The sequence below is a fragment of the Chaetodon trifascialis genome, chromosome 5 (genome assembly GCF_039877785.1).
Source record: "Chaetodon trifascialis isolate fChaTrf1 chromosome 5, fChaTrf1.hap1, whole genome shotgun sequence".
Lineage (NCBI taxonomy): Eukaryota > Metazoa > Chordata > Actinopteri > Chaetodontiformes > Chaetodontidae > Chaetodon > Chaetodon trifascialis.
In genome coordinates this window covers 19,227,801-19,244,648 of record NC_092060.1, presented here as the reverse complement: position 1 = coordinate 19,244,648, position 16,848 = coordinate 19,227,801, and the positions used below count along the sequence as shown (strand labels likewise).

General features: G+C 42.2%; 2 protein-coding genes across 2 annotated transcripts in view; both read right to left on the bottom strand.

Annotated features, from left to right (window-relative positions):
• The window catches only part of ccdc88b (coiled-coil domain containing 88B), a 42,914-nt gene extending 33,628 nt beyond the window's left edge, over positions 1 to 9,286 (bottom strand). The window contains exons 1-5 of the mRNA XM_070962431.1: positions 9,051 to 9,286; positions 7,708 to 7,856; positions 6,426 to 6,534; positions 990 to 1,059; positions 729 to 787 (exon numbers count right to left, since the gene is read on the bottom strand). Of these exons, the coding sequence (XP_070818532.1) occupies positions 729 to 787; positions 990 to 1,059; positions 6,426 to 6,534; positions 7,708 to 7,856; positions 9,051 to 9,110 (447 nt within the window). The 5' untranslated portion in view covers positions 9,111 to 9,286. The remainder of the gene's footprint in view (positions 1 to 728; positions 788 to 989; positions 1,060 to 6,425; positions 6,535 to 7,707; positions 7,857 to 9,050) is intronic.
• A 1,539-nt stretch (positions 9,287 to 10,825) lies between these two features.
• rom1b (retinal outer segment membrane protein 1b) lies at positions 10,826 to 16,848 on the bottom strand. The gene is made up of 6 exons (XM_070962432.1): positions 16,337 to 16,848; positions 16,035 to 16,190; positions 14,718 to 14,960; positions 13,881 to 14,068; positions 13,057 to 13,303; positions 10,826 to 11,603 (listed from the first exon to the last, which is right to left on the bottom strand). The coding sequence occupies exons 2-6, from the start codon at positions 16,182 to 16,184 to the stop codon at positions 11,352 to 11,354; spliced, it is 1,080 nt and encodes a 359-aa protein (XP_070818533.1). The 5' UTR covers positions 16,185 to 16,190; positions 16,337 to 16,848; the 3' UTR covers positions 10,826 to 11,351.

Here is a 16,848-nt window from a genome sequence, read left to right as displayed (position 1 = left end):
CTGATCTGAAATATTCAGCCACTTGAGCAGAAGTAAGTGAAGAATTGATTATGAATAGAGTAAAAAACTGAGTTGGGAGAATGCCCAGGGAGCAGGAAGACTATTTATTTTTAGTCACAATATCGATTAGATGCTTAGCTGTGATTGATTTAATAATAACAATAATAATAAAGTTTATTTACATAGCAACTTTCACGAACAGTTTTACAAAGTGCATCACAGAAGAAAAAATGCTGCCCGGGTAGCGAGCGAGCCGTGACACACAGCCGATTTAACTCATTATGGCACTTTCAAAGCTGATGACTTTGGTGAGTTCTGTTAAAGGGGCTGCGTTCATTTTCACATTAAAGGCTCTTTTTTCTGGTCATCAGTTTCAAAACATGATGCAAACCAACAAAACATAAAATTTTGCAGGGTGGGTGAAACAATAGATTTGAACAATCTGAAAGATGCTGCAATGAGAGGAAGCCTGTCATGACCTGAAGTGTTGGATCAGTAGAAATCAAGGCCTTTCAAATTCATTCTTTGGAGACCAAAGATAACTCACCCATTAATTATTCAACTCTGAACCAAAGGGTTGGATCTGACCACACTACTAGCACGGCTAACAATGCATACAATACTACACATCAGTGTAAAGTACTGGTTGAGCAGCTTCAGTAAAACAATACTGTGTGTGTCACCATCGACCTTCAAAAAGTGTGATGGTCATGTGAGCGTGTGATCACCTGCACAGCACATCCTAGTAAGAGCAGCAGCAGTCGCCTGAGCTCTTCCACGGCTGCCTCTGAGGACACAGAAATAACTGTCATCATCATCATTATCATCATCATCATCATCTCTACCCTCCCTTCCACTGCCGTCCTCCCTATCATTATCACCTTAATGTGTTTCACAGATAGCAGAGATATGAACTCGTATATAAAGTATAATTACTTTCTTGCCGCTGAGAGACATGGCACTGATAGGATCATGTTGTTATCTTGTACCTGTTAGGGGGTCCTGCCCCAGTATGGCAACATTGGGAAGAGGCATCAGTATCAACTGCTGCATGTCCTCCTGAAGAAAAGAACAAATGTGTAGAGTTAAGTGAAAAAAATCCCATGTGATGAGCTGGCCCATCCTGTCTGTCTGCTCACAGCGAGCCTGTGCAAACAACAGCAGAAACTTTCCACCAGCCTCCTGCAGTTTGTGGTGTAAACAAAGAGCTGATATGTGATAAGAGTAACGTTTCAGGTCAAGGAGCCTTTTTGCATAATAATGTTTGATATATTTCAGTGTATCTCATCCTCATTATTGTATTGAAGTAACAGAAACAATAAAACGGATCAGATGAATGAGTAACAAACTTGTAACAAATTCCCTCATTGTTGCCCTTATGGTCAGAATATATGCATAATATGGGTACTGTGACAGCAATGTAATGAGTCATGAAGATCACAGCTGACGTCAAACACAAACAGGTTCCATAACTAAGAACAAACCACAGGTTGCTACCACCAAAGGTATGAGCAAATTCCATAAGTAATGGTACTCTCCATTGCACTGTTTGTCACCACAAACCCCCTGTTTGTAAAATGACCAGCTCAGGATAAATCTTGGTCACACTTCTTTAATAGCCAAATTTAAGGAATCCAGAACATTTGTTTATAGGATGTGCCTCATTGTTAAAGGTGTGAAAGTGGGAGAAGCACGGGTGTAAATAATAAAATGAATGATGGCTGAATTCCATTTAGCTGCTTCAGTTTCAGGGTACTGGTACTGTGCATGCTGGATTATTGTCACGCTGTCGTGGCTTACTGGCAGACTTCAATAGAACAGAGCCATTGTTAATGTTCTAAATCACATCTGTGTTTTTCCTACTCTGACAAGTAAAAAATGTCCTCTGTGAAAAAGATACTGGCCAAAGCAATTTTCTTTTAGTCTGAAAGACAGAATATCTTTCAAAAATTCAACCAACACTCCATGACTTAGTTTAACTTTGCTGAATCTCAGCTCCTAACACTCTACGACACACTCTGACAAACATACCTGGTCAGGGTTTGACCAGATTTACTGGAGCTTATGCTGAATTTTCACTCTTCTGAGCACCTCAGGCGTCATGCATAATATTTGGAGGGGGCACAGCATTCATAACTCAGCATCAGCAGTTTCACCTCATCGTGCACACAGTCAGCTTCTTATGAAAAAATTAAACTATCCACTGTTAATATGGAGTCATTCAGACTGTATTGGCTTTACTGTGAGAATGTGTTGTGTGAATAAAATGGAGACATTCTGAACGAGTTTTGCAGTTAGCATTGATGTGATTGTTCTGATGATGGTAAGCATGCATGCTATATTTAAACAGCATTATTACATGTAATTATTATCATATAATTATCAAAAATGCGCCTCACGAGGCCCTTGCTGTGGATTCTTTCATCCTCTAAAACCAGTAAAATCAGCTCCTGAGTCTGGATGTTTCCAGCGTGGTTCTGTGCTAAACAGCATGTTTAGAGAGCAAATGGAGTGATTCAGGATTAACAGAAGGACCATCAACACCGTGGTCAGCTTCTTTCAGCGACTTGCAGTTTCCGCTTCAAGATCTTGGAAAAACCTCCTGGCAAATTCTAAATGACGCTGAGCAAAGCTGGACGGCAGACGCCTCAGACGTTCCCCGTCCAGAAACCTGGCTTCACTGGCAGCGGGGACAAGTATTTGTCATGCAGACCTGCCTTGCTCCTCCTACACTGCCATCCAGGCCAGGCGGATGACTTCTGCCTGATACTTTATTAATTTACTTACTTGGTCTTAAACTCAGAAAACCCAGAACAATCTCCCTGTTAATTAAAAATGTTTCTGTCAGAGAGCCACACGCTGGCATTGGCTAGTTCCTTTCCCAACTGCTCTGAAAGCCTGTTCGCATCCTCCTGCATCCATGGATGCAAAATCACCAGAGAACAAGCATGTAGCAAGTCACAATTACAGCTCTACACTGAGAGAGGAAAGGCAGGCGCTCCCTTAAGCAACTCCATCATGTGCAAGTTTGGTATCAGATGCATACGCAGCCAACCTGAAGTTTCTGCTCCTTCAGGGCATGTAGGCTAGTAGCAGCTTTGAGTTGGTCAATGTGCAGCTCATAGTTCATGATGCCAAACAGACTTCTGCGAGAGATTAGCCTTGAGAGAAGTTATATAGAAGCTGCTTGTTGTTGTTGGCATGCTCACGTCCTCTCATTAACAATTCCCTGCCTGGCATCATACAGCCAGGATTCATACTGGGTGGTGTTTGTTCAGATCCCTCCAGCATTATATTTTAGACATCGTCATTTGGTACATTTAAATACCGTGCATTAGTAAGAGATTAACAATATGAGTAGTACACAGTGCAATTTTCTGTTGCTGCAATGATTTCCAGGACAGTTTCTCTTCAGGATCATTTCTAGAGGAAGTATAACTATAAAAATAAGGAATTAGCCTTTATCCCTCAGTGAGTCTGCCTCTGAAAATAATCTAGTGTTGTTTACAGTAGTCCTGAATTTGGACATCAAGCTGCTGGCTGCAGGGGTGAAGATAATTAAAATCCTTCGGCGACATTATCTTTTCTATCAATAATTATACTTTATGTTTGGATTGGTGCTCGTTTTCATTTTATCCACAGACAGTTTGGATTTTCAATGCTCCTGTGCTTCTGTGGGCTGCCACTTATCTTTTTTATTTGTATTTTTGGTTTTTCCCCCATGCAAGGACCACATTTAACGTGTAGATTTTTATGTTAATTCAAACATCGTTTATTGGATGTTCAGTAGCCTTAAAAAATATCACGGTTTACTGAGGATGGAAATCTTTAAATGCAAAAGGTCAATAAATTAGGGGGCAGGAGAAATTAACATTTAACATCCCATTAACAGGAGGCTGAAAACTAAGTATCTCCATTCAGGGGAGGTAAAGGCTTTTAGATGGAATAGAATAGAATAGATTAAAAACAATACAGAGGAGAGGAGAGGAGAGGAGAGGAGAGGAGAGGAGAGGAGAGGAGAGGAGAGGAGAGGAGAGGAGAGGAGAGGAGAGTGCAGTCAAGTAAATAAAACTGAGTTCAGTAGATAGAAAACAATAGAAAATAATAGAACAAATAGAAAAGAATAGAACAAAAAAGCAACAGGATTCAATACAATTATAACTAGCACACAGTGCTTTAGACGCCACTACAGCACAGAGAGAGTATGTACTGTAAAAGAGCCTTCAGCCTGTATCATCTACAAAAATAGCTCTGTCGCTGTATTAGAGAAGCTGAGGTCACAGCAGAGAAAATTAAGCCTTGCCAGGCTACAGACTGTTGCTGTGGCTTACACTCACACACACACACACACACACACACACACACACACACACACACACACACACACACACACACACACACAATCGCTCAAACAGATACACAGCAAAGCAGTGTCAAAAAAACGACAGTGAGAAGTAAAACTGCGACCGACGTGGAACGAAGCGTCCACAGCGACAGCGGAGCCTCTTCTGAGTGCGCCAGGTGAGATTCTGGTGCATCTCCGACTGACACGAGCTTCCCAATTATCGCCAGTGTTTTGTGCTGCTCTGAGCTTCCAAGGGACATTAGTGATTCACTGAAAATTAGGAAGTGAAACCTTGTAGACTTGTGTTCCTATGTTGTGTGACAAGCAAAGCCGTGCATGATCAGTCCACCTGACTCATGCTTGGGGATGTTTTCTTTACTGAGAACACAGGCCTTTGAATCATCCTCTGGGGAAAGAACTGTGTCATTTCCTCTAATGCCACAGGCGCCCACTATGCACATTACGAAATGCATGATACTGCTGTTTGATAGATTTTTATTCACTTTCCTTCCTCAACCCCCCAGCCAAGTGCAGCTAAAAAATTCAGCTCGCCACTCCTCCACTTTTTCTCACCCCATTTGCCTGGTAATAAGCAGGGACACTTCTACTGAAGATGGAAATTTTCCATGGTTCATCTTCTCTGTCGTGCAAATGCTCCATCAGCCCCTGTATACACTTCAAGCTTTCTACTATATCCTCAGGTTAAATATTTGTGTGTTGAGACCGATAGCCCCGTTGAGCTTCATCTTATCCTCTTTTTTTTACTACCTCACAGCAAGACAACTGCTTCTCCAGCCCTCCTCTGTCGTCCTCTCTCCCTCGCCATTTGGTGTGGCCCTGAGTTATGTTTTAGAAGGATGTTTCAGCATTGTTGCGAGACATTTCTATTTATAATGAGCTGCAAGTCATTTCAGTCCATCCGCAAGAAAATCCACCATTACACTAATGTTTTTCAGAACTTATTTTTTGGCAAGAAATGCTCCCATGGTACATAAACAGAGATAAAGCTACCATAAAAACGGCCCAAAGGAATAGTTCACTTCCTGTGCTTGCCCTCTTGTCGAGTGTGTGAGAAGATTGACACCACCACCACAGAAGCTAGCAGCTGATTAGCTAGCGTGAAGGCTGAAACAGGAGGAAAAGCTAGTCCAGTTCTGTCTAAAGGTAAATAAATAAATAAAAAACAGCCTACCAGCATGTTTGAAGCTCACTAATTAAGACAGATAGATAGAGTACTTTATTGATGCCCTAAGGGAAATTGCAGTGCTGCAGCACTGATGCACACAATCATTTGCAAATGAACTGTGTTTACCAACAATGTTTTTACGAAGTGTTCCTGAGCCCATGTAGTAATATCCTTTATACAATCACGTGTTCACAAAGTGGTGAACCTCGCTCCGTCCTTGCCTGTGATCAGCTGAGCCTTTCCAGGATGCCCCTTTCATACCCAGTCATGATACTATCACCTGTTTTGCAATGTTCCAAATTATTAGTGCACATATTAGTGCAGCTTTAAAGCCACATAACTCATCTCCTTGTGGCACAATGAGCCAGTACTTGACTAGTTTGGTGTGAAAGATCATTCTTGACCTCGGAAACAGTTTAACTTTTTCATGCAGAAGACACGAGATGCAGGAAGTGGAGTTTGCATTTGTTTACTTTACATTTGGCTCATTTGTAAAAAGCTATGCATACAAAATTAGTGTTCTGTACTAGATGTGATTTCAAATGTAGAATGTTGGCCTACTAACATAAAATGTAAATTACTCCTTTATGAAATATTTAAAAAGTGCACAAAAAAAACGCAGTTGAATAGAGATCAAAGTTAAAAGAGAAACTGTAGTTACTTCTATTGCGGTCACAAACTCTTACAAATTCTATCTTTAGAGTGGAACAACAGTGCAAATACATAAATAGACTGAAAGGTCCTTCAGTGGCTTTCGCACATCTGGGAGTGGACGTGTTTAAAGCAGTTGAGAAAACCTGTGCATGCTCTCAGACCATCACTCCCGATTTCCCTCCTGATGAGCCGATCTAATGCCTCCATCTCACCCTCCTCCCCCCCGTGACCCTCCCCTACCTGGTAGAAAGCTCTGAGGTGTCGATTTAAGATAGAAAAGTTCTGGACTCTCAGCATGTGGTCACCTCTCTCGCTGTCGTACAACCGTTCCACCTTGGGATTCGGGTCTCTGGGAGGAACACAGAAAAGACACAGCGGTGAATTTACTGCAGCTTGATCAAACAGCCCAGCACCACGTCTCTCTCTAGATGAGAGGTCCTTATGCAACAGTGCATTTAAGCAGAGAGTGAATAAAATTTTAATGAGCCTGAGAAGCAGGCAGTGAGAATCCACACGCAATTATTTGTTGAAATAATGCGGCTTAGGTCAGGCCAAATTAATCAGCTGTTCGGCAAATACTGACAAAGATCTTGTCTTTCCAGTTGAGAGAGAAAAGGTTTTATCCTGCTGAAATTTGAACACAAAGATAAGGAATTCATTAAAGATGACTAACAGGCTGGCACATATGCAGAACCCCATTTCATGATTCACTGGAAATTTGTGACAAATATGAATGGATCAGACATTTATACCATCCTTTCACACAGGCGGCAGAACAATGCACAGTTACAAAAGGGAATGTGATGAATGTTACATCAAATTCTATGCAAGCACATAACAAAACTAAGAATCTAAAGCCATGCTGGCAGCTCTGTGAAGCTGCATTCAGGCACAGCAGTGCTTTAAGCTAAATATGAATTTTAGCATGCTAACAATGACGATGCTAAAATACTGAGAAGGTATGTGCACTATGTTGACATCTGTGTTTGGCAGCGTGCTAACATTTGTCTCGTTATCATAAAACAAAGAAATGAACAAATAGAAATGTCGCTAACCACCAAAGTGACGATAATTCACCTTGTCCGTCCTGTAGTTGTTGAGACATGTGTTGGAGTGGTGGACTCCCATAGAGGTATGCTGCTAGTATGACCAAAAAGCATGTCTTACTTGTCTTAATGCTTGTAATGGTTCCTCACTTAAAAATGGGTCTTTTAGTTTAATTGGAGAATGGGTTGTGGGCCTGTCTCCACATTTTTTAAACTTATTATAAAAGCCAAGGCCAGTTCAGTGTTTGCGGCAAGTTGGGGATTTTTTGTCAGTTTTCTGCATTAAAATTTTCCACAAATGCCTGAAAATTAGCACTTTATACTATTTTATTTTTATTTTTGCATGACAGATGGACGGGGAAATGTCCTCACATGTTCATCACATTAGTTTATTTTTCTTTATCTAGTGGCCACATCTACCGCAGCCAGTGCACAGCTGCAAGGCAATGAAGCAAGAAAACGCTGATCAATCTTACATGACCCTCATGACCTCATTGAGGAAAATCCCATTGGTCAGCCTCATGTAGCGATCTCGGGCACTCTGGGAAATTGAGTTTACTTCCATGTACTGGCTGTAGAGTGGGACGCCGTCCTCCCTGTCCACCATCTTCTCAAACAGCTGAACCTGAGAGAGACATTGAGGGATTATGTTGCGTATGTATGGAGAAATGCATGAGTGTGTACCAGGAGGTGTTCGAAGGCAAGGAAGACAGAGACAAAGGCAGAAATAGGTACACATATAGAGACCAGGAGGGAGATGGAGAGGTGCAAACATTTTCACACAGGAAGCCACTTGAGTCGGCGCACCTGTCTGGACAGGTGGGATCTGTGCTCTCACACTGGGAAGCACTTCACAGTGACAGCCAGCCAAGCAGGACCGCAGCCAAGGTCTCTCTCTCAGCTAAGAAGAGCTGTGCCAATGCAAACTGCAATATAATGAGGTTTATTCCCACCTGCACCTTCTAAAAACTGCACTGTCGGTAAACAGAGTAACAAGCTCGAGTTGGTTCAGCTGATAAGGTGAGGCAGAGCACCTCGAGACCCTGTGCGACAGGGTAAACAGAGAGCAGCTACAGTGGATGTCCTTCAGCATATGTGAAGCGGGGTGAAAGCTCTCGTGTCAGTGAATAACTGCTCTGCTGAAGTGCCCCTGAGCACGTAGTCTGCCAGCTGTAGGCGTTTTGTTGAACCTGACCTCTGACCTCCTTACAGTAGTGCAACAACACAGCGAATACAAAGGCTGAGCACAGTATCACATTATATGGTGAATACTGTTCATTGACCAGAAGGGGGGGGGATTCCTCCCAGGCTGATTGGTTTCCCATGTGGAAAACCCAGCTGGAAATTCAGCCTGTTACAAACCAAACAAATCCTCAACAGATTTTAGAGATTGGATTGCCTTGAATACACAGTAGATAACTTTGTATTATGTTCAAATCAAAGACAGCCCAAGGACACGGAAGTTTGAAAGCTCAAAAAGCTGGTCAGTGAGAGGCAAGGGAAGCTGCTGAAAGGAGAAGTGGGCTGTTTTGCAGTACACAAAAGCAAAAAGCAGTATAGAAGCTTTTCATTTCATTCGTTTATTCATTTCATTCGCTTATTTTAATCTAAGTGAACACAACTGGAAGCTAGACTGCTGTAGAAAATACTATGTCATAATTGTTTTTGACTGAAATAATAGTGTCCATAGCAAAAGCGATTACTTTTAAAGCAGATTTCAACACAGTTTCACCACAATCCGCTGGTTTTATTCTCCTCTCTGTCTCTGGAAATAATGACCTTTTCTCTAACTGAAAGTGATAAATGACAAATGACATACCCATTGCGCCAACGCACTTTCCATGAATTCCTCTATTATCTCCATAATGTTAGAGTCCATTGTTGTGCTAGGAGAGCTGTGAAACACTACACAAGACAGCTAATTAAAAAGTATTATCAACGCTTTGCTTGTAATGAATCAAACAGAGAGAATCCATCTTGTGTCAAGTGGTGTAGTTTGACATTTGTGCGGCCCTTCCCCTCCCTCTACCTCTCTGCCTCTTCCTCTCTCTGTGTGTGTCAGTTAGTTTCATTGCAAAACCACACCGGAATTTTGAAAACGCACATGCTGGCTCTTTTTTTTCTGAGCCGACATGAACATACGCCCTCCACACATCGGGGAAGCTGCACAGAGATCTTTGCAAACACTACATGACAAAGAATATGCAGAAAATGACAAAACGTGCATTGGGTTTTGTGTGCAGAGCTAAATAAATTTGGCCCTCGTTGAAACGCTTTTCACACCGGACCTATGAGCAAATGTCTTTATTTTTCATGCAGCATAATTCGAAAAACACGTTGCATCTGTGAATTACATTTTTTACAAAGTACATTATTTGCATAAGAACAAACTCAGCGCCGTTGTTTCTCCTCAATAGCTGCTTTTCCCATGAATGTGACGAAGGTCATATTTTGACTGCCGTTATTAAAGCTGTCGAGCTGTAGCGTTGTCAGTGTTGCTCCAAGCCCTCATTAAAATATATGAAACCAAATTCAAACACTGTGCAATAGCGAACTCTGGTGGCTTTAAATTCAAGTTGCCCATTTAAAAAAATGCATTACATCATTATTTCCAAACACTGGGGAAGTTTAAGATGCCCCTCTTATATTTTGGTCGTTTCCTGTACCATGAACTCTATTTTAGGAAATAACCTCTGCAGCTGCAGAGCGGTATCACTTTCTAGAGACTCATTCTCATCGGGATGTGGGTTTATAGTTATATATATCCTTAATAATGTGGTGTGATTACAGTCATTTGAACCCATTTGTGAACACAAATGGCCCACAGGTGTCCTCTCTCATTTAATTACTGGGTATTTTGAATTTGAAAGAACTAAAAACTGCTTCCAAAAGTGCTTTATTTGTGTTATTTGTATAATCACTTTGTTTTGTTGCAAATGTCGAAGAAAACCATCTGCGGGATCTAACTTTCTGTATTCTGCTGTGTGACTCAAAGGTTAATTCTAGAATTATTACAGGTGATATGTTTGAAGGATGTGACTAAGCCTGAAACCACATGTTCAGCCTCACTCCTTTATCAACCTCTGCAACCTTATAATTAAAAAACACGTCTTTCTGCAGCCGCTGAAAGCACATTTATCTGCTTGCTATGAATAAAATAAAACATTCATTGACCTCATTCTGTGATTGACCTTTATTTAAGAAGAATGAGCACACATGGGATATACCTGTAGCTAGGACAGATCACCATGATATATTCTTTGCAAATAAAAAGCATTTAAAAACTGTCTTGCATTATAAAATAACCTCCAACATGTTGTGTCAGTGTGCTGTTGAGTGTGCTCCTGTGTGCTGCCAGCGTGTGCCGATACTGCTTGTGCAGCAGTTCTGGGATTAACTATACCAGGATTATCAGATTGTTTCAGAGCTGCCCGAATAGACAAGATGACAGCTTCATATAGGGCACCACACTCACACGCACATATACACACAAACACACACACTTAATCCGACTCTCCTTGCCGAACTCAGATAACCCAGTCAGGGAATTTGCTCCTTTATTATCTTACATGTACAAAAGGAAGCAGACTCTACTTAGCAGTTAAAAACTTCTACCTTTAATATATAATTCATGTTTCCATTTTTAACAGATTCCTAAGCATTTCATTGCAGGTTAGTACAAACTCTACAGCTGGGTGGTGAATAATACAAATGCACTGATGAACATTGAGCGTTATGTAACTGTACCAAATTTGAGCCAAATGTCAAAACGTCTTAGATATGTGTCTGTGAATGCTGCACCCATTTAAACTGAATGTACTCTTCTAGTTACAACAAAAAGTACTACACATCTCCTGAACAGGTTCTCTGATGGTTGCACATTCATGAGGTCCTGCACCGAGGAGATGTTAGTTTTTGTGTGTGTGCGGGGGCAAGAATCCCTATGTGTTGCCTTGTTTTGGCCATGCGGCTGCTGCATTGATGGAGCATAAATCAAGCCTAACGTGTCAAAACCCAACAGGTGTTCTACCTGCCACCAGCCAACTCACACAACCAAGAAAACTCAGACCCCCCCTTTGCATCCCTTCCTCCTCAGCTCCTATTTCAATAATTTTCCCCTCTAGCTGGCAGGAGAAGGGGAGGCAGCCTTCTCCGCGGTGTTATCAGCACCCTTCTCGGTGTCTTCAGGGGACGCTTCGGCGTCAACCTGCCCGAACTTAAGCATGGTGAGGGCTTTGGCTTTGAGGTCTTCCAAGGTTGACTTCACATCCTTCTCCAGGAGATAACCCTCACTGTCGTCCTCTGGGTTCTCCAGAGCCATGGCTCCTTCCACGGACGTCTGCAGGTACCTCAGGCTCAGAAGCACTGACATCTGGACAGAAAGAAGCAATTAAGATGCTGTAAGAACAAATGAGCTGGTCAGAAGGTGTGATAGACTGAAAAAAATGACTTTGTTGTTTATCAGCACTGATATCGTAAAAAGGAAGTCAACTTGACAACTTCTGGCCACAAACACATTGACACAAACACACACAAGCCAGTCCAACTGCCATTAACCTGCTAACTAGGTGAGGAACGATGGACATATTTGCAAATATTGCTTTTAACTCTTTGCATATGTCTACATTTTTATATGTGTATGTTCCTGTTCTGCATGTAAAGTGTGAAAAGACAAATTTCCGTTGCCTTGCATTGAACAATAAAGTTATTTTTGAATTCTGATTGGAATTCAGTAGTGCTGCTGATTCTCTTTGACCAGGAATCAACATCGTGTGAATAATTGTGTTTTACCGCAGGACTGGATGCAGTTAATTTGAGTCAATGCTAAAAATATTTATAGTTTTTAGACTAATGGGTTAGGAACTGTATGAAAATGAATGTATGGAGGCGCAGGGGTTTTTACTGTAGGGTAGGTGGGTGTGAGGAGCTTGAATTATTATTCCATTAAACATATTATTCTTAAGGTTAAGGTTAGGGTAGATCTTAAAGTCTGCAGATTTTTTATCTAAAAAGTGAAAAATAAGGTCCAACCCTCCCTCTCCACTCTAATTACTTTCATATAGCTCCTTCCACAAAATCTCTTCACTTACCCAAACTCTCCAAACAATGATCAGTAAACACTGCTCCGTCCAAATATATCAAACTAAAGTAGCTGTGACACAGTCTGCTCAACATATTTGCTGTTTCACCGCACACTTCCTCCTTTTGTTTGATTTTGAGCTGCATGATTCAAAGCAGGTTTTGGCTTTTGCTTAAAAATCAGACGTGATGTGCAGCTCAGCTTGAGGTCTTGTTAACTCTTCACATGGCAGCCTTCCATCGCCCTCATGAAGGGCTGGAAAAAACACCATACTGAGCTGCTGCATTTAGAAGTATAGATTGTTTGATTAGCTGTAGGCGGTGTGTAATGATGCACTGTTAAACATGTGTATGAACATCCTGTGCCAGCCTGAGGTCTTGTTTGTGATTTGAAGAGAATGTGCTGTCAATACTGTTCTTTGGCAAAAGATTGAAAGTGCATGTTTGATTAAAAGGCATAAATCAATGTGCATCAGTGAGGTTTTCTCTCTGTCGGTTGTCAGGGCAATCAGTAGAATTCATTTTTTGTCTTTTCTATTTGTGTGTTTGTGTGTGTGTAATTTCAGGAAAAATGTGAGAAACTTCCCACGCTGTGATGGGTGCCTGAGGGCAAACATGACAGAATCTTAAATATTCAGTTAAAAACAAAATCAGAAAAACAAAATCTCCATGCCTTGGATAAATACTGTGTTTCTTCTGTTTTGCCACACTTACAGAATAGGTGAAGTGTTCGTCACATGTCCCACCTGTATCAAGATGACTGACAGCACACCAGGACCAGTCGAATTCATCAAGTCCATGTAGTAGTCGATCAGAGCCTGCCTACAGCCGCGGCTGTGCAGGTTGAGCTCCTCTGTTTGGTAGTCATAGCTGAAGTGGGCACCGTTGTCCGTCAGGCGGTACTGCAGGCAGGGGCGAGGGGAGGCGGGGTTACAGCAGCTGAAAGGAACGCCGTCCAACAGGTAACGGCCGTCCACGTTACTCCGGATACGGCTGGGGGGATGGAGAGAAAACAGATGATGGAAACAGATTAGAGATGGGAGAAAGAAATTAAGGTAGAGAAGGTAGAAGGTGTGTTCATTTTATTGGAGGCAAAGCACAGAAAGTGTTATTTTCAGGCCTGACTTCTAGCTCTATACACACTCAACATTAGTGAGGAATGAGCAGTGCCTCTATAGAAGCGTCATCATGTCATAACCTTTCTGTTTACTCATTCCTTTTCACTTATTTCATCTTTGACCAACCTTTCTCCACTTGCTTCATAACCAACCTTCTCATCCATTTCTGTCATTCTCTTTAAAAGCAAAGGCCAGATCTATTTTTAATAAACTCCTCCTCTACCTTCACATCGTTCTATTCCTCCTGGCGCCCGTCTATCCTTCCTCTAACATATTGTATGACCTTTTGGATGTGAAGTCTGCTCATCTGTCTTTCATCTAGACCTCTTTTCCTTCTCATCTCTCTCCCGTGCGGTCCTCATCAGTCCAGTTTCTTCTTTTTCTAGTTCGTCATCTCTCCTCCCCTCCCTGTATCTCATAATCTGCTCATCCCTGCAGTGTGATTCACTCACTCCTTGACGTCCTTAGAGGTGAAGTCCAGGTATCTGTTGCTGACCCACTGAACTTCAAACCAATCCTTGAAGTTGTTATTTCCACAACAGCGAAACTCCATCTGCAGACGATCAATGGTCTCTTTCTGAAAACAGCGCCCCGGCACATCTGTGTCCTTGTAGAAACGAATACCATTCCTCAGGCCCACCTGACAGCCGAGAGAGAAAGAAGTGGGGTGTTTGTCTGATACTTTCTTGAATCATTTCTTTGTAGTGTATGTCAAAAGTACCGTTTCCAGTCTAATTTGCATGCTAACTTTAATTCAATTATGCCTCATTTGTTGGTTAAATTCTTCTGCACTGTAAATTGATTAATTGACAGCCTTCAAAGAACAAAAAGTGTGAAGATAAAGATCATTTTGAGGGTTGATTTTATGGTTTCAGTGCAGCATTTAAAGGGTGAGAGCTCTACTGTGTCACTTTATTGTTGGTACAATGTTTTCAGAAGTAAAGGTGAAATAACTGGTTGTTTCAAGAAGACAGAAAGTGGTGAATGTTTCATGATTTCTCAAACACAGATAAATGCACCCGTTTTCTTTTTATCTGCACCCTTTGCTCATTTGTAGGAATGTAGAATAACTCCTTTCACTCCAGCCCAAATCTCAACTCTTTGATTTTAGACACTGGCTGTCTCTTTCAGCCACTTAAGGGGGAGCAGGTTTCGTCTTGCGTTTTGCTTGAGGATCTGAAAACACCATCCTCTAATGGGACTGATCTCTTTCCCACAACGCCATACTGGCACCTACTCTACCACTTGACCTGCCAATCTCCGGTCATCACCCAGCCTAGTGACCCCACCTTCAGGGACTCCTCCAGGCGTCCTTGCAGGGCATAACTGAGCACCACAACAGCGATGAGCAGACAACAGAGCAGTGCAGCTGTGGCAAACCAAGCCAGCAGGAGAACTTTCCAACGGGGGAAGCGGCTTGCGTCCAAGGAGTCCTGACACACACGACTGGCAACCCAGTTGGTGCCAATGGAGGCCAGGCCCACCATTATCAGGATGTTGGGCACCACGTGGATCTCTGTGTTGTCCATCACCTCAAGAAAGGAGGAACACAGTCAAAGATAGTAGCAGCCGCAAGAGCAGCAGCCTGCTGCAGGTCACTTTGTCATTTCCTCTGCCCACTTTAGCAGGTAATAATCCTGCATTCAATTAGCCTTATCTATTCTAAAAATGACCTTGGCAGCCTGGTGATTCAATTAGCTGCTGATAAACTGGATGCAAAAGCTACAACAGAAGTATTATGAGAAATGTAATTAATTGCCCTGGTTACAGCAAAAGTCAATTAACGCCTGAGTTTATTATTGGCTGAGTTCTCAAAAATAATCTTTGCCTCATTGTTGTTTTACAATTAAAAAAAAAACTCAGCCCAGATCTGCCACCTTCTAACATAATCACCCTGTGATATCTGTCCAGTAAAATGTGAGCATTCAACTCTTGTGAATCATTCTGGATCATCTGGCTTCTCTACACTAACTCAGCAACACTTCCTGCAAACTGAGAGATCACAGAATCTGGTTCTCTGACTGGAAATCAATAAATATCTGAAGGCATGTGTTGATGCCCTGCAGCTTTCCTGTGCTGCCCGCTGGATATCAATGCATTCAACCTATCCAAATCAGTCAGTGATCAATCAGCATAATGACTGGTTGGCTTGAACAAATGCATCAGTCTTGTGGAGGTCATGACCTCCACCTGCTGGTCACAGTAGCTAATTTCAATATGCAATGAACCACAAAGACTTTGGAATGAAATGTTGATTTTCTCTTTTCTTTTTTTTCTTTTTTTAGCAAATCAATTTAACACACTACACCCTCATGACTTAACATGCATGGATGTGCCTGGCTGCCACTGTGTGTATGTTTACTCTGGTATTTTGTGTGCTGCATGTTTGTATTTGTGGATTAAGCTGTAGAGCAAACTTTGAATAAAAGTCACTGATAAGCAGCAGCAGTAAACAACCATGAGCAAAGGCAAAAGTCTGAGCATATAAATCCACGTTTGTGCAATTCATGTTAGTGTTTTTCGACTTTGCCCTCTTGGTCTTTACGCTAACCTTGCATTAATCTGTGTGTGTTTGTATGCGTGGGAGTATATTTCCCTCTCTCTACCTCGGCCCTTCGGAGCAGCTCTGTCTTAAGGTAAAGCCCCAGGCAAAAGATGAAGGTCCCACACATCACTGCGAGCCAGGACAGCAGCCACAGGCCCTGGGCCAGACGCACCCGCCGCTGTTGGGTGAACTTCATCTTCAACAGCACCATGGTTCACTACCATGCACCGATCAGCACAAGAGAAAAGCAAGAGACAGGGAGCGGGAGAGAAGAAGGAAGCGTTCAGTAAAGTCTGATCAAAAATGTGCGAGTGTCTATCCAGAGGAGGCAAGCTGCATGTAAAGAGACAAGACAAACCCTACAGAGGTCACAAGAGGGTGGTTGCAATGTTGCAGAAACACAGTGGTCAGTGCAGGCCTCGCTCTTGTTGTTTGGTGAGTTATTAGCAGGTTGAGCTCATCTAAGTTGTTCCAGGTTGAGGGGATAAGCAGGTAGATCCCTTAGATGGTAAAGGACACAGCCGACCTCAGAGGATAATCCAATAGCTTTCACTTGGATGCTGAAATTGTCCCAAAAAGATCTTCTATAATCCAAATCAGTGCAGCAAAACCACAAGAAAATGTGAAAAATAGTCAAATAATCAAGAAAGGAAGAAAAGAGATAGTCCTTTCTCCACGGATGATAGGTTTTCCCCTCAAGTTGATTAGTCACACCGCCGTAGCCCCCTTTCAAGCTGAAACTACTGATTTCTTCCTCTTGATGTGATGTTGTCTTTTGATGGCGCCCCTCTGGGTCTGTGCAGGTGCGGCGCCCCCCTAAACCGCAGTACCCATGGTTGGAGGACACAGAGACTGGCCAAAGTCGAGAGTTTGGA